Here is a 24,693-nt window from a genome sequence, read left to right as displayed (position 1 = left end):
TGTGTGTGTGTGTGAGAGAGAGAGAGAGAGAGAGAGAGAGAGAGAGAGAAAGAGATAGAGGTACAGATAGGGACAGACAGGAAGAGAGAGAGATAAGAAGCATCAGTTCTCCATTGCTGCACCTTAGTTGTTCATTGATTGCTTTCTCATATGTGCCTTGACTGGGGGGCTACAGCAGACTGAGTGACCCCTTGCTCAAGCCAGAGACCTTGGGCTCAAGCTGGTGAGCCTTGCTCAAACCAGATGAACCCGTGCTCAAGCTGGTAACCTTGGGGTTTTGAACCTGGGTGCTCCACATCCCAGTCAGACGCTCTATCCACCGCACCACCGCCTGGTCAGGCTAGGAATATACTTTTTAAAGGAAACTCTTTACTTGAATAATAAACATTTAATTATCTTATAAATGTTGGCTTTCATATTCAATAGTGCCTTTCTTTCAGAACACTATTACACCTGAAAGTTTAAAAGAAAACATAGCCTGTTGCTGCTCTTTCACCCAGCCATGTCTGTGCTTTTGCGCAACAGGATGTGATTGTCATTTTGCCTGAAGTGGAAGCATTAGGAAAAAAACACAAACATATCAAGGTCGGAAGTAGAGAGGTGTGTGTCGCCTGAATTTGAAAAAACACAGAAGAGATAAAAAAAAACCCAAAGAAAGTGGTGGTGAGCAGCAGAGATGGGGTGGAGGGCATTGGGAGGCTGAGCGATATTAGGCAAAGCCAGGGCAGGCCAGCATTTCATCCTGGGAGGCTGGGGAGCGGGGACGATGGGAAGAGGCCCAGAAGCTCTGATCCAGGGTGTTATTGGTTGCACCATATGAAATTGTACTGTAGATAAAATGTGGTTGAATGTAGTAATTTCCTATTTCTTTGCATAAGAAACCTGCTTACAATTAAATAGTGTTATAGTCCGAGGGTCATACAGTATAAGCCTTAGTCTTCACTCATTGTAACAGCTCTGAAAGAAAGCACTATTTTACTCCAGATGGACTAACAGAGATCCATGGTTCTGTCTCCAGAATCATTACAAAGTAGCTAAATTATATTTAGTATAGTCTAAGTGAGGGAACTGTATAACATGTAAGAGGAAACTTTATTTAAGAAGTTAAAACAAAAAGTTTCAGTGTTTAATAGGTCGAGGTATTGAATATATATATGTGAGCATTTTTTCTTTTGCATTGTGTGTGTGTGTGTGTGTGTGTCCAAACAAAAAGATAAACACAAACTAAAGAGATAGGAAGGTGGTGAGTAGATCATTTTAAATGCTGGTTCCAAATCTAAGTCTCTAGTATTGGGAGTCCATCTGGATCCTCCGTTAAATTTACCTTCATTTGTCTTGGGGTTGAGACTGAGTTGATGTCCTGCTGTACACTTATTATGAAAAATGTGATTTTAATTCTAAAAGTCTTCAGTATGGCTATCCTGGAAGTTGTAAGAAGAGAATAATATCTCCTCATGAGAGTCTTTCTTGCTTTTTGTTTCTCCTTCTCGCAGCCTAACTCTGCATCACCTTTTCTACCTAGCTTTGACTATTTCTCTCCCTTTCCCCTTTGCCACACCCTATCTTTGTTCTCTGGTTGGCACTTATTTCTTTGTTCTTTAGTTGAAAATATTTCTTACTTTTATTGCACAGAATTTTCTAAACCTTGTTTTTACTTTGGAAAGTTGAAGGGAGAAGTACCTCAAATCTCTATTTTTTGAAGCCAGACAATTAAAGCCATTTTTAAAAAATCTAGGCAGAAAAAAATATTTTCTCACCCATGCAAGCACACATACACATACGCTGTGAGTATGAACAAGGTAACATGGCCAATCATATCATTTGCAATAATGTCCATTGGGCTCATTCATTTTTCATCATGGCTGAACTGAAGTTAAGGAGCTAAGATATTTCAGAAGTCAACCAAGTGAGCTCTTAGGGAATCGCAATATTTTTTCAAAGTTACTTTTTTACATCAATGACCACACCTCTGCAGGATATTCAGGTGAATACACATAGAAATATCTTGATTTGCTTTCTCAAATCAGTTTCAGATTGGGAGCCAGCAGCCCACCTGGAGAATATGAAGTCTGTGTGTGGCAGCTGCCTCCATGCAGACTCTTCACAAACGCAAAACAGAACTGTGAATTCTTTTTTTTGTGTGTGTGTGACAGAGACAGAGAGACAGAGAGAGACAGATAGGGACAGACAGACAGGAAGGGAGAGAGATGAGAAGCATCAATTCTTTGTTGTGGCACCTTAGTTGTTCATTGATTGCTTTCTCATATGTGCCTTGACCAGGGGGCTACAACAGACTGAGTGACCCCTTGCTCAAGCCAGTGACCCTGGGCTCAAGCTGGCAAGCCTTGCTCCAACCAGATGAGCCCACAATCAAGCTGGTGACCTTGGGTTCTTGAACGTAGGTCCTGTGCATCCCAGTCCGACGTTCTATCCACTGCGCCACCGCCTGGTCAGGCAGAGCTGTGGATTCTTGAGCACACTAAGTCTTGTGCAGTGTTAGGTCTCTGTGTTTTGTTGAGACCTAACCGTGTTTGTTGGTAACTACCTTTTGGAAGAAAGGATGGACGTTACCAATTCTTAAGTAACAGCAAATACTTTATGTCTAGCTCTGAGTCCCTGTGCTAGGTATTGAGAATGCAGACAGGACATTTTTTACTTGCTCTTAGGGAGATTATATTCCACCAGCAATGAAAAGGTGGGAAACATATGAAAGACTCATTTTTAAACAATATATTTTTTAAATTTTCCAGTATTAGTTACATTTTCCAATATTATTATGTTCAACATATTTTTATTCAACCTCCAAACATGATTTCATGTGTAGTACTTTAAAATTTAAAACAATGACTCCAATAAGCAATCTAGACAGTAAATACAGTAAGCATACTATTTTGACCATCTGTCCAGACATTTTGATATATTAATGATTTGGTAGTATATTAACAATTTATTCTCTATTTCCTGATTTTTTGCTCCCCACTGGTTGAGGAGATAGCAGAGGTCTCTGAAATTAGATATAACAATACAAATGGCAGCTACTGATAGCAGGTGTGGCCACACCAAGTAGGTTGAGAATCACAGAACAGCACTGCAGCCAGTGGTGCCTGGGCCTCAACACCCTGCCTGGAACATGGTCTTGTCATAGATGCTTGCACCCCCCCCCAAGAGTCCATATTTAATATGATCCAATACGAACACTCTAAAACAGACCCCAGCACACAACCCATGGTCCATTCCCAGAGTAGTACTGTTGTGCACTGCACCCATCCCAGTAGGACATGGGTGGCAGGGGCTTCTGCAGAGTGAGGTGGCAAAGCAGGCTGCCTTAAGCAAGGTGGGCAGATAGTACCTGGTAAAAAGCTAACTATAGAGGAAGTCCCAGGGTTGCCTGGTTCTGCTATAGTCTGAGAACCCTCAGGGCTGTGCCCCTTCCCAGAGGAGGGCCTGGGGAAGCGCCTGGGGGAGCAGGAAAAAGACCGATGGACCCTCAGGGCCTCTTTGGGAAACACTCCCCTTCCTAACAGAGTATTGCCAAAGTTGAGGGAGAAGGCATTGGGTCATTGGTCTCCCAGCCTAGGTTTAGGACTGCAAGTGCAAAGGCTCCTACTTAAGGAGGGGCCTACTGCCACTTTCTGGATAACTCCTAGGCCATCCAGTTTTTCATTCTCTCATTCTTCTTCATCAGACACTGGGGAGAAATAATCCCTGGTGAAAAGGAGGGTGTACCTCAAAGATATTTCTGTGGACTTCTCCCTGAAGGAGTGGGGCACTCTGAACATGCTCAGAGGATCCTGCATAGAGCTTTGATACTGGAGATAACAGAGACCCAGTCCTTTGGGGGGGGGGTGCCGCATTCCCCTGTGGGTGAGGATCTAGCCTTTGAAATGACTTGAGTCAATACTATACTTTCAGGGATCATTTCTATAGTTTGAAATGACTTGAGTCGTTGACTCACAACTATGAAATGTGCACCTCAGCCAGGTGGATTGTGTTTCTGCTCTTTATTTTCCAGTGAAAGCTTTATTTTAAAATCAACTTTACGAAGATTTAATTTATATTTTAAAAATTGTGTCCACTTTAAGGGTACAGCTTGATGAGTTTGGGAAGATATGTACATGTGTGTAACCATCACCATAGTCAAGATAAGGAACTTTGCAGTCATCCCCCAAGTTCCTTTGTGCCTTTTCCCAGTCACACCTCTGTCCCCCACTCTGCCCTCAGGCAAGCACTAATCTACTCTTCATGATTACAGATTAGATTTACATTGTCTAGAACATCATATAAATGGAAGCATACAGTATGTTACCTGTAGGTCTGGCTTCCTTTACTTAGTATAACACTTTGGAGATTTATCTATGCCATTACAGAGTTCAGAAGTTCTGCTCTATTATTGAACAGTATTCTGTTGTGTAGATGTACCATAATTTATTCATTTACCAGTTAATGTACATATAAGTTGTTTTCATTTTTGACTCTTCTGAATAAAGCTACTGTGAATATTCATGTGTAAACAATTCTGCAGTTCTAGCAAGTGCAATAGACAGAACAGCTCAGCAGGTGATAAATCGGCAGCCTTTGGGGGTTGGGGGGAGGAGTGGAGAGGAGTCAAGTAGATGAGGCCAAGTTCTGTAGAGCAACTGGTTTTGTAAGAAACGTGATCGCCAGAGTTGGGGGAAATGCCTATCCCAAGCAGAGAGGACTGCTGATCAGGCATCTTTCAACTGCATGAGAAAACCATTGCAACATCGCTGACAGGACAGAATAATACACACACCTAGTTGTGTTTTTTTTTAATAAATAAATTTTTATTAATTTTAATGCGGTGACATCAATAAATCAGGGTACATATGTTCAAAGAAAACATATCCAGGTTATCTTGTCATTCAATTATGTTGCATACCAATCACCCAAAGTCAGATTGTCTAACGTCACCTTCTGTCTAGTTTTCTTTGTGCCCCTCCCCCTCTCCCTCCCCCCTCCCTCCTTCCCTCCCCCTGCCCCCCGTAACCACCACACTCTTGTCCATGTCTCTTAGTCTTGTTTTTATGTCCCACCAATGTGTGGAATCCTGCAGTTCTTGTTTTTTTCTGATTTATTTATTTCACTCCGTATAATGTTATCAAGATCCCACCATTTTGTTGTAAGAGATCCGATGTCATCATTTCTTATGGCTGAATAGTATACCATGGTGTATATGTGCCACATCTTCTTTATCCAGTCTTTTTTTTTTTAGTGATTAAAACCTTTAAGCAAACTCTTGGCCAATACAGCAAGAATCCATAAAAGAGTAGTGTCCTTAACATGTTCACCAAGTCCAAGTTGGCCCCAACACCATGCCAGATCCCTGAAAAATGCAACCCAACCCTAGTTCAGTCTGTTAGGAGCTGTCCCAAGGAGCAGGAGTCCAGGAAAAGTCCACATCCAGGAAAAGTCCACATGGCACTGGAATTGTTGTCACAATTCTATACTTTGTAGCTCACGTACAAGTCCCAATGACCGCTGCTTCTAGCTGGTAATGATTCAGGTAGACTGGAAAAGCCATCTGCAGCATGTGTGGAGATGGAGCTTCTGTTCTCCTCTGCCTGGAGAGATGAGATCAGGTTGCTTTTCCCTGGAGCTCTGCAACTGTGGCATGGTAAAGAGAACCTTGGGATACACTAAGCTGGGTGGCAAAGGTAGATTTAAAATAGAAGTTGGCAAAAGGGGGAAAGAGAGCTGTAAATTAGGAGTAGGTCCCAGCCTGAAATATGAGTGAGGCATTGAGGTAGGAGGAATAAAGGAAACACTATATATTAAACAAAGCAGCAGAAAATAGGACTATCAACACCCACTACAGAGATCTTCGAGGGAAGAATAAAAAACCTGACTATTCAGGCAAGACATAGTTAAGTGGCCCTTGTGCAAATGAGATCAGTTTACCTGCTTCTTGGAAGAAATACCCTAGGCTCATCCACAGTGTCGTAGATGGGGCTGATTGCCCTGGGCACCTTCAGCCTTCAGTGGCAAACCCCAGCATTCTGGGCAAGGTTAGGTCATAGGTGGCTGGAACAGGGCTGGAAGAGACTGAACCCTCCCTTAGAGGAGTGAGGGGGAAGCCTACCTTCCAGTGTCCCTGTTTCCTCACAGCAGAGGCATGTAAGTCTGGCAGACTTTAGCTCAATGACCTTCCTTTCCACTATTGAAGCAGGACCCAGATGGCATCCTATGAGCCCCTTTGGGGTGTTGGAGCCTTTAAGGGTGTATCCTAAAAGCTGGTAGTTCCCCTGATCTCTATTGGGCTTCTTCTGCCTCTTGGTATCTTTTTATTATTATTATTTTTTTTTCTGAAGCTGGAAACGGGGAGAGACAGTCAGACAGACTCCCGCATGCGCCCAACCGGGATACACCCGGCACACCCACCAGGGGGCGACGCTTTGCCCACCAGGGGGCGATGCTCTGCCCCTCCGGGGCATCGCTCTGCTGTGACCAGAGCCACTCTAGCGACTGGGGCAGAGGCCAAGGAGCCATCCCCAGCGCCCGGGTCATCTTTGCTCCAATGGAGCCTCGGCTGCGGGAGGGGAAGAGAGAGACAGAGAGGAAGGAGAGGGGGAGGGGTGGAGAAGCAGATGGGCGCTTCTCCTGTGTGCCTTGGCCGGAATCGAACCCGGGACCTCTGCACACCAGGCCGACGCTCTACCCCTGAGCCAACCAGCCAGTGCCTCTGCCTCTAGGTATCTTAAAAGCCATGCTCAGAAGATCTCGCTGAGGGGTTTGAGGATCCCCATCCGCCTATATAAATCTTTTCCATATATCTTAGTTGTGTTTTTTGACATGGGCTAGAATTGAGCCAATAGACTCAAACCAATTTTCCTGACTACTTCTTCAGAATATGTTTGAAGGTCTGTGCAGGCAGCATGGACAAAAAGTTCATCTCCAGAGTTAGAAAGACAAGTTGTTGTGGGACCTTGGGTAGGGATAAGTAACCTTGGCAAATGAGCATAAAAAGATTGCCTACCTTAAGGGCTGTTGGGAGGATTAGATGAGAAACTATATAAATCTTAGCAAGCGTCTAGTGAACGGGAAGGGCTAAGTAGGCATGAGTTGCAGTATTATGTTTAAAAATCATATAATACCATTCACTTAAATAGAATCCAAATATATTCCTTAGGAAGTTGAAATACATTAATGTATTTTTTAATTACATGGTGAATTCTTCCTGTGTCACTTATATAAGCATTGAAGACTTGAATTATTAATCAAAATGCAGTTAGATCTCAGCCACAGAATCTCCCAGTAGTGGCCACATTGGTCCATTTCCTCAAGTAGTAGCTCTCTAGTTCCAAAGCTCCCACCAGGTGCTTCTCAAAGGGAGGCATGGAGTTTGTCAGTAAATCTGATTGGTGAACACTTCCTCAGGAACTAATTCTGGATGCATGTGGCCTGCAATCTATTCCTGCACTGTTTCTCAGAGGTGCCCACTGCACCTCCACATCCTCTAAAAGGGGTTCCTGTGGTGCAGTGGAAGGAGCAGGGTTGGAAGCTGAGGAGTTGGATTTGAATCCTGACTTTAGTGCCCCCCTCCCTTCCTCCCCCCAACACACACTTGAGGTCTCTCTCCTGTCTCGACTTTGCTATCCTTATTTCTACCGTGGGCTAACAGTGCCTCAGTGGGCTGCCCAGAATTTCATGACGTTGCAGTGCCAAGACCGTCTCAGTGAATGCTGTTGGCCCTGTTAATTCCATGCTTTGTCTTACAGTCTTCCTTATTTCCCCACCTACAAAGTACACTGGCTGCATACAACTCAAATCCAAAAGAGCTGCTTTTAAGAGCGGTTCAGGAATCTCCCTGCAAACAGTTAATATTGTAAAAACTGTTCTGAATGTTCACCTTCCAGGAAAGGTGGGGCTCAAGTTAGCCCCTGTGTTTGAAGTGGAAGAGGTATTGGAAGTGGCTCAAGGTATTGGAGCCACACATGTGATCCTGGTTTCAGTGGGATCGTTCCCGGCAGTTCGCTTCTCTCTGATAGGACCCAAGGCTGGGCTCGCTGCTCTAGTTCCCAATCTCCTCCCCTTCCTGCCCACCTCCGTCCCCACATCTACCTAGTACCAGCGCCAGGCAATCCCCGGCTTTGCCGCGGCGCCCGTTGGTTGGTTAGTTTTTATTGATCTGTTTGTTCTGAGCGCTTTGCAGGCTTCTGGCGAGGGCACCAGGTGCTGACCGTTTTCGCTCTAGGCTACGTAAGAGGAGTAGGTTTTTTCTCTTCCCAAGACCGATGCGGATCGTCAGCGGCGGCGCTGGCCCCGTCACATGGATGGGTCGGGTCCTGGGGATTCCGACTCTGCGGCCCGGCCCGGGCGCCCCGCTGGGTGGTGTGGGACCCGCCCAGGTCTGAGGCCGGCCTGATTCCCGCGCGCTCCCGTCCCCCCCCCCCCTCCCGTGCCACAGCACAGGGGATGTGAAGGTGGTCGCCCTCCGCCTTTTCCCTTTTCCCCCCGTGTACTCTCCGTATTGACATTTCTGGGAACTCCCCTCAGAAAAACTCAGGTGAATACCTGAATCAACGGTTTGGTTGGATGGGGATTAGTGCGGGTTTGAATGCCCGCGTGTTACTCCCATTGGAAGAGCGCAGGCCCGGCCCACCGTGAGCTGCTGATTTGGCCAAGGGCGGGCTCAGGTGCTCGAACCCCCGTTTTCTGGTTTCATTTGCAATTATGTTAAACCCAGGTGGCTTCTTGGTGTTCTCAAGGAGAAGACTGCCAGTCTTGTTTTTCCTCGTCTTCCTTATCTCAGAAAGAACGGAAGGAGAGGGGAAGGAGGAGGGGGGGGGGGAGAGGAAGGGAAGGGAAGGTGATGTTTCAGAGAAAAAGAAAAGTATTTACTGCTGCATGACTATTTTGAAACTGCTTTTTATTTGAAGAAAGAGGTAAAAAGCAAAAGCTAGAGAGACCTGGGAATTATTTTCTGTATGTGATTACTTGGCCTTTCCAGATTTTCCTTTGAAACACAAGAATAAGTAGATGTTTTTCTAAATAGCACCAAACATAGATGGCATTTAAGAAAAATATAAAAAGTAAGAACAGTTTTTGTTGGGATGACTGTAACAAAACTCATCTCTCATTTTCAATTAGAAATTCTGGTCTGTTATCATTTTGGCTTGTAGTTCCATAATGTATTGATACTTATACTTACTGCTAAAGAGAGGAAAAAAAACTTGGATTTTCATATTTTCTTTCCCCCATTCTTTTATTTTTCAGTCCAGAGCACAGTCATCAGAAGAGACCAAAAGGAAGCCAGTTTTGGGGAAACTTGGCCACCTGTTCACCGCAGGAAGGAGAAGGAACAGCAGACCCGGGTTAGAGAGTCCCACCAACTCAAATGCCAAATCAGCCTCTCCCAAAGGTGCAACCTCTTCCCAACTCCCTGAAACACAGGATGAGAGAAGAAAATCTCAGGGCAGCGAACCAAATCAAACCGACAAGGGCGAGGGGCACTCCTCCCAGGATAAGCCCCAGGAGCCAGAGGGCGAGCACTCGGAGACCTGTGTCCAGGTAGCCCTCCCGAACGCCGAGCTGTCACCTTGCTGGAGCAGCCAAGCAGCGGCGGCCGTGCAACAGTGCCATGAAAGTGATTCACCCCAATTAGAACCGCTGGACTCGGAGGGAGAGCCCTTCCCAGGTGCCGCCGCCGCTGCCAAGCAGCTGCATTCCTCACTAGAGAATTCCCCAGGGCAAGAGGACGCAGACACGCTAGCCGGCAGCCCGCAGGAGGACGCTGCGTCCCGCGCTGCTCGGGACCAGGAGACAGGCCGGGGGGCCGGGGGGGTGCCGGGGTCGCCCACCTGGGAGCAGCCCTCCAGGGGCCTGGACGAGGCGGCGGACCGAGTCGAGCGCGTGGGTGCCGAAGGAGGCTCTCGGGAGCCTGCAGACGCGGGCAGCCGGCCTCCAGAGGACGCACCTGCTCCGACAGGTAACCCTCCCGCCGAGGGCGCGGAGCACTGCGCCGGCTCCGACCAGGCAAACGGCACCGTCGGGCCGGGGGGACGCGAGTGCCGGCCGGGCGAGCGCGCCCACCCCGCCAAAGTGTTGACTTTGGACATCTACTTGAGTAAGACCGAGGTGGCCCAGGCGGACGAGCCGGTCGTCCTTACTCCCGGGGCGGAAGATTGGGACGATTTGGACGAGATGGATAAGAGGATGAGCGGCCGTCGATCCGGGAGGCGGAGGAAGTCGCAGAAATCCCCCGACTCGCCCGGCGCGGACACCGCAGCGCCCGACGGCGCGGCCAGGGACGACGCGGTGTTCCACGACGAGGTGGCGCCACACGCGGCCGCCGAGAACGTCTCCGCCGAAAAGAAAGTGAAATCTCCGCGGGAGGCCGCGGACGGGGGCGTTGCCTCGGCTGCGAGCCCCGAGTCCAAGTCCAGCCCGGGCTCCAAAGGGCAGCCCCGAGCAGAGCCGGACCGCAGCAAACAGCCGGGGCCGGCCACGTCCCCCACCAAAAGGAGGGGCAAGAGCCGCTTCCCCGAAGCTGCGGCCGTCCCGCCCGCTGGCAGCCCGCGGGCTCCCGCCAAGGAGTCCCCGCCCAGGAGGGCGCCCGCGCCGGACTCCGGGCTTGCGGCGCAGTTCGCGGGCGAGAACGGGGAGGAGGCGCCCCTGGTCATCCCCCGTGAGCTCACGGTCAAGAGCAGCTCTCTGCTGCCAGAGCTCAAACCCGAGCACAAGAGGGGGCCGCTCCCCAACCACTTCGACGGCCGGGGGGAAGGAAGTCGAAGCAAAGAACTGGTACGATCGTTTGGAGGTCCTGACGCCAACGGCTTGAAGCTCAGGAATCATTTCGGTGCGGGCCGGTCGACGGTGACCACTAAAGTGACCCTGTAAGTATCTGCGGACTTGGGCCGGGCGGAGCACGTCCTGGGCAGCCGATCCGGAAAGCTCAGGGTCTTTGTGTTTGTGGAAGAACTATCTGTGCCCTGAATTTTCTCCTCTGTGTTGAGATTTAAGAGAGTGAAGGGCTAGTTAACAAACTTAAGCTTTCAGAAGATGACACATTCGGTAGCATAATTGGTTAATTCCAGTTTTAATATAAGATTTAATTAAATGAATGTAAAAATAAGATATCTCTTGAGGCTCAGTGCTTACATAAGCAATAGAGAGAAGACTGTATGGATTGACAGAAGCTAATTCTGTTCTTTATTCAAAATGTACACTGGCATTCTAGGGTAGAACATTCTTAAAATATATCAGCACTGAATTTGAAAACACAGAACAAACACTACTATGTTCAGTGTGTCCCAGTAGCTTTGACATGTGTGAGTTTAAGAGTATTTATTCATAGAACCTTTTATGGAGTTCAGTGCATTATTTGCCTACACACACACACGCACACACACACACACACACACACACACACACACACACACACACACAGCCAAACTCTGACACAAGTCTCTTGGTTGCTTCTTTCCCTTTATAATGTTAGGGAGTCTGGTGATATTTTGCCTCCAAGTTGAAAAGTAATTTTCAGTTTTTAAAATAAAGATCAGTAGTCTTACTGGAAGACTATTTGCCAAATGAAAAGACGGATTAGAAGAATCAAGCTCAACAAAAGACTGACTACTTGCTGTTATGTTGATTGATTTTTCAAATATTTATTGCATACCTTCTGTGCATGGCATTGTGCTATGAACTATGTTGGGAAACCACAATATGATTCAGTTTCTTGCCTTTGAAAAGTTTACGGCCAGTCTAGAACATAAGATGCTGACAAAGAACAATATGAAGTGATATCTGGTTACAAGGCCAATGGTTGTTACCATCCATAAAGGTTGGGGATGTGCAGAAGCGAGAAGAAAATTACTTTTGGGTTTTGGGAGGACTTGTATCTTGATGATAATGTGAGAGGGAGGGTACTATAAACTATAAACCTCTTAAGATCCTCTCCTTTCCCACTCTCTGACTCTTCTACCTCCCAGTCAGCACATGTGAAAAATGAATATCTAAAGTTTATACTTTTCCTGCATTCACACATGTATTAAAAGAGCTGGTATTTTCACAGCATTATCGTTCTTAAACCAAACGGTTCATTCTGATTATTTGACTCCTTGGATGAGTAAGCTTTATAGTAGGAGGTCTGTTTGGTAAACACTTGAGGAGAAGGTCTGTTTAATGAATAACTTGAGCTACCTCACCAACTTCGCACCTGGAGACCTTTGATATATAGTCAGCTATTTATTCTGTAATGGCAGCGTTGGTGAAATAACCTAAGTGAATGATGCCCATTATTTGTAAAAGGCCAGTGTGCCAACATTCAGACCTCCCTAAGTGTGAGCCTTAGAAAAACGTTGCTGTGTACTTGGTTAAGGACACTTCGGCTTCCCCTGTCTTCCAATAGCAATACACTAGTGGAAAAACTAGAAATGTTACACAGTTAAGGAGCAGGGTAAACAAATCTAGGGAAGTGGATCTTGCAATGAAATTCTTCTTATGCCACTGTTTATAATAGAACTAAACCAAATGTCTTTTTCTCATTACTAATTACTTTCTACCTAAAGTTTTTCCTTTGCCAGACACTGTCTATTTAATTCTGTTTTCCATAGTGCCTCACACTTTGTGAACTGGCAAAGTACTGAAATGGAAAATTAATAATTCTTTCTAGTCCTTTTCTGATTGACTGAGGTGTTTTTTTCCCAAACCCTTTAATTTTCTCCTGATTGCCTTTCAAGAAAAGATGTTAACTCAGATTATTTGAAGAAGAAAAAAAGAAATTGAATCTGAAATTTTATAGTTAAACCTATATTCCCTTAAAAAGAATGACTATGAAACTTGTTTCTTGAAGCTGTTAGAAAAATTGTGTTTTCAGTTCTTTATCAAATATTAAATGTTGTTGAGATTCTTAAAATGATATATTTAAAATAAGTAGAATTTTCCTCTCATAGCTTTTTGGACTCCATTATTTTCTTCTCTCACATTGTAAAGAAGGCATTACAACATGAATTATAGGAGTCTTTTAATCTCTTTGAGCTAGGTTAATTGTAGTGACTCTTGGTAGCAGAAGTTAATAGCACAGGTTTGGTTGTAAAATATTTTTTGATCTTGGTGTAAATATTTAATGTGCAGATGGGTTTCCTGACCTTAAGATAGCTTGTTGGCTAACCTGTAGCATTTTCCATTTACATCATAAGATACACTTTGATGTTTGACTGTTCTTAGAGATGATTAGTGAGAATTTTTTAAATGTATATTCCCTGGTAGGTGAATGTTCTTAATTAACTGATAGCATTTGTAAGCTTTTTATTTCTAATCATCTCACTGGTTTTAGAATTTTACATTTTAGGATGTGCTAGTAAGTTAATTTGCTTTTAAATTTAAGATAATGGGCCCACAACATGGTAGCCTATTATATGGAAATATTGTGGAAAGCAATGCCTGGGAGAAATTAATGAGACTCTTATTAAATTTAGTATTTAAATATAATTTTTAAAAATGAAAATGTAAAATTTTTTTTCTTTTAAGTGAGAGGAGGAAAGATAGACTTCTGCATGCGTCCTGACCAGGATCCGACTAGGATCCACCCAGCAACCCCTGTCTGGGGCCTATGCTCTGCCCATCTGGGGCCATGCTCGTACCAAGCTATTTTTAGCACCTGAGGCAGAGGCTCCATGGAGCCACCCTCAGCACCTGGGGCCAACATACTGGAACCAATCAAGCCATGGCTGTGGGAGAGGAAGAAAGAGAGAGAAGGGGGAGGGGCAGGGAGGAGAACCAGATGCTCGCTTCTCCTGTGTGCTCGGACCGGGAATCGAACCTGTAACTTCTACATGCCAGGTCAGTGATCTACCACTGAGCCAACCTGCCAGGGCTGAAAAAAAATCTAAATTCTTAACACTGCAGTTTAACAAGAAGGATAAGGAGTCTCACCCAAAGTCATACTGCCCATTCCTCCAAATGGCTCCTCAGGCCCAACCTTCTTGAAGGCCAGGGAGTCCATGTGGGAGATAGCCACTTTGTGTTCTCACTATCATGGAGGCCTCGTAAAGTATGATAACTTTGTCTTACAGATCTCATGGTAAATCACTGACTCCTTGAATCGTAAACCTGTTAAGAACCAAAGGAGGTTATTGAGGCGAGTCTTGTCCGACCCTGTCTGGGGAAGCAGGATAGCAGAGTGGTTGGGAGGGTAGCATCTGAAACCAGAACTGGATCTGTGTGACCTCAGGCAAACTAGTTACCTGCTCTAAGCCTCAATTTCCTCATCTTTTTATTTTTAAGTAGACTTTATATATTGATTATAGCGGGAGGGTAAGGGAGAGAAAGAGGGAGAAAGAGAAACATTGATTTGTTCCACTTATTTATGCATTCATTGGTTGATTCTTGTATGTGCCATGACCAGGGGTTGAACCCACAGCATTGGCTTATTGAGATGATGCTCTAACCAACAGAGCTAACCAGCCAGTGTTCAGCTTCCTCATTTTAAAAGAGAATATATAAAGTTGTACATTCGGCATGCCATTGAAAGTGGTTCTCAAGTGCTTGGCAATCAGCGAATTAGTGGTTATTATTTCTTCCATATTATAAACCCCTGGACCAATGGTTTAGACATTTTTGGTTTTGTTTTTAGCTTTGGAGCCTGTTCTTCTAGGGAAGCTTATATAAAAGTGATATATAGAACAGATAAGTAGGAGCGATTGTGATTGAAAGGAGGGTGGCTGGCCAGCAGTCCCATTCCTCAGTCTCTACTGTCCCCAACTGCAGCTCATGAAGAGAACGCCAAGGATTACTTCATCCATAACTTGGGATGGGGAGTGTTGAGTGCGAACCAACTCTGTTCTAAACTAGCTAGTTTTTCTTTGTTTGCAGATAGAGAAGGTACAGAGTTAAGAGACTTAAAGTAACTTGACTAAGTATACACAGATATTAGTGTATATGCCAGGACCAGGCCAGCTAATGGCAAACAGAACATTTTGTTTCTCAGAAAGAAAAAAATGTATATATTCAAAGACTTTTGATTTGCATTAGGAGGTAATAATACCTCCTAATGCAAGAGGTACGAGGAGAGACTCTCTTTGCCCAAGAAATGGTTACAAAACCAACAATTGAATGATTGATAAGTAAATTATGGTACACTCATGTGATGGACTTTTATGCAGACATTAAGAAAACTTTTCAATCAAACTTTTTGGTAACTTGAAACATGTCAAAAAATGTTAACTATAAGGTTAAGTAATCTTATTTTTAAAGGCAAGAGACCGAACTCTATGAATGGAATAATCTTAATTCTATTAAAAATATTTAATTGCATTAAAAAGACTGAACATATACTAAAATGTTAACAGAGATATGATATCTGAGTGGTAGGATTGTGAATGATTTTTCACTCATATTTTCCAAATTTTCTGTAGTGAGTATAATTATGTAATAAGAGAAATTTTTTTTTTTTTTTTTTGCATTTTTGCATTTTTTCTGAAGCTGGAAACAGGGAGAGACAGTCAGACAGACTCCCGCATGCGCCCGACCGGGATCCACCCGGCACGCCCACCATGGGGCCACACTCTGCCCACCAGGGGGCGATGCTCTGCCCATCCTGGGCGTCGCCATGTTGCAACCAGAGCCACTCTAGCACCTGAGGCAGTGGCCACAGAGCCATCCCCAGTGCCCGGGCCATCTTTGCTCCAATGGAGCCTTTGCTGCGGGAGGGGAAGAGAGAGACAGAGAGGAAGGCGCGGCGGAGGGGTGGAGAAGCAAATGGGCGCTTCTCCTGTGTGCCCTGGCCGGGAATCGAACCCGGGTCCTCCGCACGCCAGGCCGACGCTCTACCGCTGAGCCAACTGGCCAGGGCAAGAGAAAAATTTTATGGGGGAAGGATGAAGGGAATAAAATATCCAAAGAGGTAAATAGTAGACAAGAAGTTTTTATAATCTAGCTTTTTGAGATAATGTAAAGAAAAGTTATGATTAAATAAAAATTACACAGTTGACGTTTAGAGAAATCATTTATATATTTAAAATATGAAAGTGCATTAAACATTTAAATTTGTTCTAATGTTCTTCAGGTCCTAAAACGTCTTCTAACTCTAGTGCCAAGCAGTTTGCGTACATACTAGGTACTCAGTAAACTTGTTAAGCTCCCTCCTCTAGACTTTCTTAGTTATATCACTTTTCATCACTCATATGGAAGCAAAACATCAATTAAAAATAGTTGATAGTGTATTTAGCATTGCTTAAAAATAGTTTTCTTTTTTAAAAAAGTTACATACCAGAAAGATGTTGGCTTTTTATAGTTTTATAATAAATTAACATGTTCAGTTTTTAAAACTAAGTCAGTAACTTTATCTTATTGCTTTTTTCTTACAGCCCTGCCAAGCCTAAACATGTGGAACTAAATCTTAAAACCCCTAAGAGTCTTGACAGCTTGGGAAATGAGCATAACTCATTTAACCAGCCAGTTCATAAAGGAAACACGGCCACCAAAGTCTCTTTATTTGAAAACAAACGAGCCAACAGTATCCCAAGACACACCGACAGTCGAGGCACAAGAAACAATACCCTTGCCTCTAATAAAACATTTGTTGGGAGGGCAAAGCTGAATTTAGCCAAAAAAGCCAAGGAAATGGAGCAAGCTGAAAAGAAAGTAATGCCAAATAGTCACCAGAACACCTCTGCAGACACCAAAGTCATTCTCCCCGAAGAGGAGATTGTCCCAGTGACGGGGAGTCCCGGTGGAAGAGGAGTGGAAGGCGAGCCCACTGAGGATCACACTCATGGCTTGCAGCTTAAGCAGGGTGATCAGGCAGATGTTCAGGCAGATGCTTGCTGCCCTTCTGAACCAGTGGCTACTGCTCTGATTTCTGGCAAGGACCACTGCCTCTTAGGAGAGGACGACTCAATGGCTGCTGACAACAAAAGACCTGTACTTGAAAACATAACTGAAACAGCACAAGACATTCCTGCCGTTCTTGATACCAGAGACTCGCCAAAAGCCACACCAAAGCCACAAGATAAAATTTCTGACTCACGGCCCCCACCTGAGTCATCTAATGGGCCTCGCTTGCTGCCTGTACCCCTTCCTGTGGATATTCCCAAAGATGCATGTGCTCAAGCCTCCATAAGCAATTTTCCATGTACTGATCTGAAAGTGTCAGAAAACCATAGTGGATGTATTTTGCCTGTATCTCATTCAGATAATGAGAAAATGCCCCCTTCCAAACTTGGAGGAGGAGAAGCAAGCCCTCCTTTGTCCACAGAGCACAGCCCAGAAGTCATGGGAACTGAGACTCCATCCAAGGTCCTTGTCCAGGTCAGGTCCTTCATCCTTCCCGTGGAGAGCACCCAGGATGCGAGTTCCCAGATCATCTCAGAGAGCTCTGAAGTTAGAGAAGTGCAGTTGCCAGGTTGTCACAATAATGAACTTCAAGTGGTTTCCGTTGCAAGTTGTGCTCCCCAGAGAGAGGAAGTGCTGGGCAGTAAGAGCACTTCGCCCAAACACGTCCGCGGCAAAGAGGAACAGGTAGCACAATCTGGCTCACAAGCCATGCCGCTGGGTTCAGAGAAATCTCTGCCTGTCCAGGCTCAGAGTCAGGGCAACGACCCGTCCCTCGTGGTGGAATCCAGCTCCACTCGCTCTCCTGGTAGCCCAAATCGTTTAGAAACTCCTCCAGGGCCAGATCAAAATGTTGTGAAAGGCCAGGACAGCCCTGCCAGTCTGTTGAATGTTTCTGCGGGTAGTGATGATAGTGTATTTGATTCTTCTTCTGATATGGAAAAATTCACTGAAATTATCAAAAAGATGGACAGCACAGTTTGTGTGCCTCAGAAGAAGAAGGCCAGGGTGCCAAACTCTCCTACCCCTCACTTTGTCATGCCTCCTATTCGTGAGGACAATTTAGAAAAGGTGTTTGATCCCAACGTGTTTACCTTTGGTTTGGGGAAGAAAAAGGGAAGCCAGCCAGAAATGTCCCCAGCTTTACAGTTGATGCAAAACCTAGACACAAAATCCACACTGCGGCCCAAACGGGTGTCCACCGAACAGAGCGCCCTTTTCACGTCCTTGCGCGCTCACACTAACGGGAAAAATGAACCTCTGGCAACTTCAGAAACAAATGACAAAGAGAACAGGGATGTTACAAATGGTGGAGTTAAGAGATCAAGGCTAGAAAAAAGTGCACTTTTCTCCAGCATGTTATCTTTACCGCAAGACAAAATCTTTTCCCCCTCTGTCACGTCAGTCAGTACTATGACCACAACTTTCAGCTCTTCTCAGAACACTTCTCTTTCTCGGTCTTATGTGTTACAGCCCGTGACTGAGGGTGCCCCACCCTGCGCTTCAGACAAAGAACCGCCAAACCTTCCACCCAACAACGTCTTAAAGGTCTTCAATTTCAACTCCTCAAATACATCTCATTCAGACTTGGAAAGTCCGAGCTACACAGAAAAGTACCTGCAAAAAGAGGAAACCAAAAAGGGTCTGGATTCTCGAAGCAACCTACACTTGCCAGAAACTAAATTTTCTGAATTTTCAAAACTGAAGAACAGTGATGATACGGAAAAGGCTAATCACGTTGAAAGTGTTCTTAAGTCGAACTTGCTGAACTATGGGAACAGTGATGCAGACTTCATGGGTCTTTTCAAATCCAGCTGGTTTGATCCAAGCATGTCTTTTTCTGGAATGTCATTATCAGATACAACAGTAAGTAGCAACATACGATCATTTATTTGGGGTATTTAAAAAGTGAGAGGAAGGAGGACGATGAGCAATTTGTGTTATTCTTTTAGAAGTGGTTAAGCTTGTGTACAATAATTTTTTTTCACTGATCATATATTTGGAAACTTATGTTCAGGGGATGGCTAGGATCCAAGATGAAAGTACAGAGATTCTGTTCTCAAGGTATTTGAAGTCTAGCAGGGAAAATCAGTTACCCGTATTTTAAGGTACTTCTGAATGTATATGCTATATAATGAAAGATACAGAGAAAGTACCTTGAGAGTTCAGAGACAGACAAGATGTTTTTTCTTACCTAGTTCTGCATAAACATATTCCGTACTGCAGTTAGAATTTTGAAGATTTGTGAAGCAGCTTCCTTTATTTGGAAAAGCCCCTGCTGAGAATCTTACTCCTGATGAATCTCTTGTGCTGCGAGGTTCACTCTTTCTCTCCATAAGTAGCGGAAAATGTATATGCTATGCATTTGAGAAAGTATTTTGTCTTTACTTGGAATTAGTTTTCATCATGGAAGTGTTTTTCCTGCAAAGCTTTTGAGGAATAAAGAACTTTGGTTTATATTAGATCTTTTCTTTAATATTGTAGAGAGGACAGCAAAATATGATTTTGAGCAACAATTATGATTTCTTTATCTCCTTCTATCTGACTGCTGACTTTGTTTTCTTTATTCGGTTTTTGATGTGAATTTTTGCCTTCCTGTCACCAAGCTTGATGCTCAAGTTGAGGGAGGACAGTGAAAGAGAAAAACAGAATATAAGCTTCAGAAGTCAGTTCTGTTAGCCCAGAAACATGAGTGGACCTCTATTCCTGCTGCCCACCCTGTGAATCAGGCCATCTGTCAAGTGTACCCCATCACCCAAAACAATGTGTCCAAGCACAAGATACCTTGCACCCTTCCTCACATGCCTAAGGCACTGTGCATGTTTCCATTTGTTGTATTGGCTTTTGCTACAAGACTGTCATAGAATGCACTTCCGAAAGCTCTTTTAAAATATAGTTGGGTTTCCAGCAGAGGTTCAAATCCCTCTTTTCAAAAATTTTCAAATTTTTGTCTCAGGATGCTTTTATATTTAAAAATTATTGAGGACTCCAAAGAGTTTTTGTTCACGTAGGTTATGCCTGTCAGAAATTATTATATTAGAAATTAACACGGACAAAAACATAAAACGCAAGAACACACAAGTGCACAGTTCATTAGCCATCATGGTAATGATGTCATGACCCTCTGGAAAATTCCACTGTATACTGTGAAGTAAAGAGAGTGAAAAAGGTAAATAAGCTCTTCCTATGAAGATAGTTTTGACCTTATGGACTCCCTAAAAGTGCCTTAGGAACCCTCCAGGGGCCCCTGGACCACACTTTGGAAACCATAAATATATGAACACTTAATCAGCCCATAGCTCTCAGAAATCGTGAAGTTTTTAAGTATTTGTCTCAAGCACAAAATTTCCACTGGTCCACTTCCCATTCATTACAGCCTTATTCTCTCTTTTTGATCATCTGGGATCACTTCTCTTATTTGACAACAGTCTGGTGAGCCTGACAACGGCATACACAGTGTCTTTGGGGAATCCCTTGACAAACCAGGCCAAATGGGGTAAAAAGGAGAGACAAAGTGCTTTATACTTCCTTTGTTTTTCTTTAGGTTTTGGGCTTTGTTGATTACATACCTATTCTATCTTCCATGTCTTACCTGAATTTTATTTAAAATTTTAGGCTTTTTCTTCAGCTTATCTACTTCTAATATATATATACAAATAAATGCTATTTTAACTTCTAATAATGCTTTACTGAGGCCTTCCTCTGGTGTCTTGTGCATATTTCATTCTGGCATGATGCAAGAGTGATCAAATCAGAGGCAGTCCTTAGAGTAGCCATTCTGGTCAGCATTGAAAGTAGTCCATGTTTTATAATATTTTTAACATGTGTAATTACTGTTTTTATGGTGTTATGCATTTCTGGTTTTACTGGTCTTGTCACATGGTCTTGAAAATGATTAGTTTTGTAGCTATATAAAATGTATTTCATCTAATGAACAACAACAAAAAATAACAAAATAGAAACAAACTCAGACACAGAGAACAGACTGAAGAGGGGGGATGGGCTGGCTGAAAAAGGTGAACAGATTAAACAGAAAAAACTCGACACAGACAACAGTATGGTGATTACAAGAAGGAAAGGGGAGCAGGGGAAGGTAGAGAGGACAAAGGAGGGGATAAATGGTGATGGAAGGACACTTGACTTGTGGTGGTGACCACACAGCGCAATATACAGACGGTGTGTTGTAGAATTGTATACCTAGAACCTATATAATTTTATTAACTGATGTCTGCCCAATAAATCCAATTTTAAAAAATAGTAAACAAAAATGTATTTCCTCTATCAAAAAGGGAGTGATTAAATACTATGTGCAATGTATATTGTGAAATAATCCATAAACATGTTATTTAGACTGGTAATTATATGATCGTAGATGTTACTATGAAAAAGCAATATTTATAGATTCAGATAAGGTAGATATATGAACACAAAATTGATTCAGCTCATTCTAGATAAGTGATTAATACATTATAATTTCTCTTTAATTGAGACTATAGTGAGATTGTTTGAATTATGATCTGCTGAGTTCTTATTCTATAAATTCATGTAAAACATACATTTGACTCTTTCCTAAATTTCCTAGATTGGTGAAAATAGCCTAGGCGTTTAAAGGAGGAGAAGTTGAAATGGCCAATTCTCTTGGGCAGGGGAAGTTCTTAACAGTATAGATGCAGCAGCCTGACCTGTGGTGGCACAGTGGGTAAAGCGTTGACCTGGAATGCTGAGCTTACCGGTTTGAAAACCCGGGCTTGCCTGGTGAAGGCACATACGGGAGTTGATGCAATCTGCTCCTCCCCCCCTTCTCTCTCTCTGTCTCTATCTCTCTCTCTCTGTCTCCTCTCTCTAAAATGAATTTAAAAAATCTAAAAAATAATAATACTAAATAAATTAAAAAAAAAGAATAGTATAGATGCAAAGAGATTTAATACAACTTTGGCATAGATAAAAGTAGACTTGTTTCAAAATTGATACAGTGTGAGGTGAATGTGATCTTATTCAAAAGATTATGGGAGGAGGTCAGAGGACTATTACGCAAAGTTTAATTATTTGCTGTGATTTTGTTCATCTGATTACAGACGCTTAGAGGAAGTGTCCAAAATAAAATCAATCCACGACCTGGAAAGGTAAGATTATTTTTCTATTTCTGGTCTAGATTTTGTTCTGGTCTGATAAAGTACAGTAAGAAGTGCTACCACTGTAATTTCTGTGTAGGTGGTGATCTATAGTGAGCCGGATGTCTCCGAGGAGTGTATTGAAGTCTTCAGCGACACTGAGGATTGCAGCTCCTGGAGCCTGTCCCCTGTGATACTCATAAAAGTTGTTAGAGGATGGTGAGAATGGCACTGGGACTTGCTGGTTTATAGGGATTATGCTCTACATTTTTAATTACCTTTTTGGCTGTTAGTCCTTATCTAAAATTATGCCTTTAGCAATGTAAAGGGCAGAAAATACTAGTCATAATGAGTATTAAAAGGAATTCATAACACAGGAAGATGGGTTTCAATGATGTTTCTGATTATAGGGGTGATACATGTTTTTGCTAACATATATCGGGAAAGGGTGGCAGTGCAAGTTTCTTTTCCCACACAACAGTGGTTCGGACTAATGAATGTCGGAGTCCATAATACACGTCTGGTTTCTGAATTTTCACTGAAGTTGATAAGAATTATATCAGTTATGTTGGTAAAATTTAAAAAATTCCATAAGAAAAGACATTTTGCTAACTTTTTTATAACAGTTTAGTGAAGGACTAAGTTAAAATTATGTTCTAACTTTTTGATAACAGATAGTAAAGAAAGTGGTGAAAAAATATTTTACCAACTTAATTGCTTTAGAACATACACAGGAAGTTGAATTAAGAAAAGCAGTTTCAAAAATATTTATTTATTGATTGACTGATTTTAGAGATAAGACAGAGAGAGAGGGAAACTAATTTATTGTTCATTTATTTATGCATTCATTGGTTGATTCAAGAAAAGCAGCTTTAGAAAAATTACTTAGGTGGCATGAATGCTTATCTTTGGTACCAATTTATAAACTTGTTTGAAATAAAGAGATAGAGCTTTGGACATTTGCAGTTTAAAAAATTAGTAAGCTTTTCTTTTGGTCTACATTTGATTAAATATGCAGCATCTTATAAGGTTTAGATATTTTGCTGTATTTTTCTGTATATTCAACATATTTGTTAGAAAAATTAGTTAGCTTTTGTTCTTATATTTGAAGCCTGAAAGTAACTCTAAAAGTTTTTCTATAAAAATTTTGTTTTTAATGTAGTGCATCTTTTTTTTCCCCAATTTTTGTTGACTTCTCTCTTTTCTTAAAAACATAAGCATTTGAAAATAGCCCTGTTCTATACAGGAGTGGGCAAAAGTAGGCTTACAGTTGTGAGTACTCAAAACAGTTTATTATGGTATTTATTAATTAGTTATTTTCTATAAGAACAACTGTAAACCCACTTTTGCCCATCCCTATATTAACATGAAGTTTTTCTTCAGTGTTTAGATATTGTTGCAAAGGATATTTTAAAAATGCTTTTTTTGAACATGAATGTAGTCCTTTGTATCAATATATCCATCAATATGTCTTGAAAAATGTAAGTTTAAATTCTTCTAACAGAAATATTTTCTACACTATACATAAAAAAATTACAGTCAAAGCCCATTTCTCTGATGTATTACTATTTACAAGTCTCCACTAACTGATAATTCTGTAGAACATTAGTATCTCTGTATCAATATTGATAGCAACAAGTTCTCTTAAGATTCTGATATAATTCTTGAATTCTCAGAGGCTAAATTTTAGTCTTAGAGAGAGTTTTTACATTTCCATTACTAGAGAATTGGCCATAATATATGTATATATGTATATATATATATATATAGTGGCTATTAGCCAGAATATTTTAGTAATCTAAGCTGCGCTCACCAGGACTGGTTAATGGTATGCTGTGTTTTGTTCTTAGTTGGATTTTGTACGAAAGACCAAATTTTGAAGGACACTCCATCCCTTTAGAAGAAGGAGAATTGGAACTTGCTGGTCTCTGGGATATACCAGATAATTTGGAAAAAAAAGAGGAGGAAGAGTCTGCTAAGCCCGTGGTGATTGGTTCAATCAGACATGTGGTCCAGGTTGGTTATGGGAAGACCAGCATCCATTCATCATTCAGCAAATATTTATTGAATGCCAGGGATGATTTTTACTTTGAGAGAAAAGTTTATTTTATGAAATAAGTAATTGCAAAAAATATTTGATTGGTGTTTAAGATATACTTTCTATAATTGAAGTATTTGTGTGCACTTTAAATGAACTAGAAAAGAAACATTCTCATTGGTTAGTCACTATTTTCATGATAAATCTTGAAGGTTAATTTCTCACTCCTGGCCCCCTATTCCCTTTTCCAAATGTATTTTATGCAATAACCTGGTTTTAATGAGAAATTGATCTGTTGTACCACCCATTCATGCATCTATCTGTCCCTATTTGTCACCAAAAAAAACAAAAAAGAAAAAGAAAAAGAAAATGTCATCCAAATCCCACCATCATGAATTTTTCTGAATTCTCTCTCTTTTTTTATTTTTAGTGAGAGAGACAGAGAGGGGTACAAAAAGGGACAGACAGACAGAAAGGGAGAGAGATGAGAAGCATCAATTCTTTGTTCTGGCACCTTAGTTTTTCATCAATTGCTTTCTCGTATGTGCCTTGATAGGGGTGGAGGTGGGGGAACTCCAACCCAGCTAGTGACCCCTTGCTCAAGCCAGCAACCTTGGGCTCAAGCCAGCAACCTTGGGCTCAAGCCAGTGACTTTTGGCCTCACACCAGCAACCATGGGGTCACATCCATGATCCCATGCTCAAACCAGCAACATGCACCCAAGCTGGTGAGCCTGTGCTCAAGTCAGAT

At 42.7% G+C, this 24,693-nt stretch overlaps 1 protein-coding gene across 4 annotated transcripts in view; it reads left to right on the top strand.

Annotated features, from left to right (window-relative positions):
- Window positions 1-24,693, top strand: part of CRYBG1 (crystallin beta-gamma domain containing 1) — a 207,396-nt gene that overhangs the window by 145,984 nt on the left and 36,719 nt on the right. For 2 of the 4 annotated variants that reach the window (XM_066373556.1, XM_066373557.1), the window contains 5 exons: window positions 9,235-10,853; window positions 16,329-18,660; window positions 21,870-21,917; window positions 22,006-22,124; window positions 23,756-23,921. In XM_066373556.1, the coding sequence (XP_066229653.1) occupies window positions 9,235-10,853; window positions 16,329-18,660; window positions 21,870-21,917; window positions 22,006-22,124; window positions 23,756-23,921 (4,284 nt within the window). The remainder of the gene's footprint in view (window positions 1-9,234; window positions 10,854-16,328; window positions 18,661-21,869; window positions 21,918-22,005; window positions 22,125-23,755; window positions 23,922-24,693) is intronic. The other 2 variants (XM_066373559.1, XM_066373558.1) reach the window with 2 other exon arrangements.

Source organism: Saccopteryx leptura, chromosome 3, assembly GCF_036850995.1.
Source record: "Saccopteryx leptura isolate mSacLep1 chromosome 3, mSacLep1_pri_phased_curated, whole genome shotgun sequence".
In the NCBI taxonomy this organism is placed as follows: domain Eukaryota; kingdom Metazoa; phylum Chordata; class Mammalia; order Chiroptera; family Emballonuridae; genus Saccopteryx; species Saccopteryx leptura.
The sequence above is the reverse complement of the archived record's forward strand: the minus strand, read 5'-3'. Positions and strand labels throughout refer to the sequence as shown.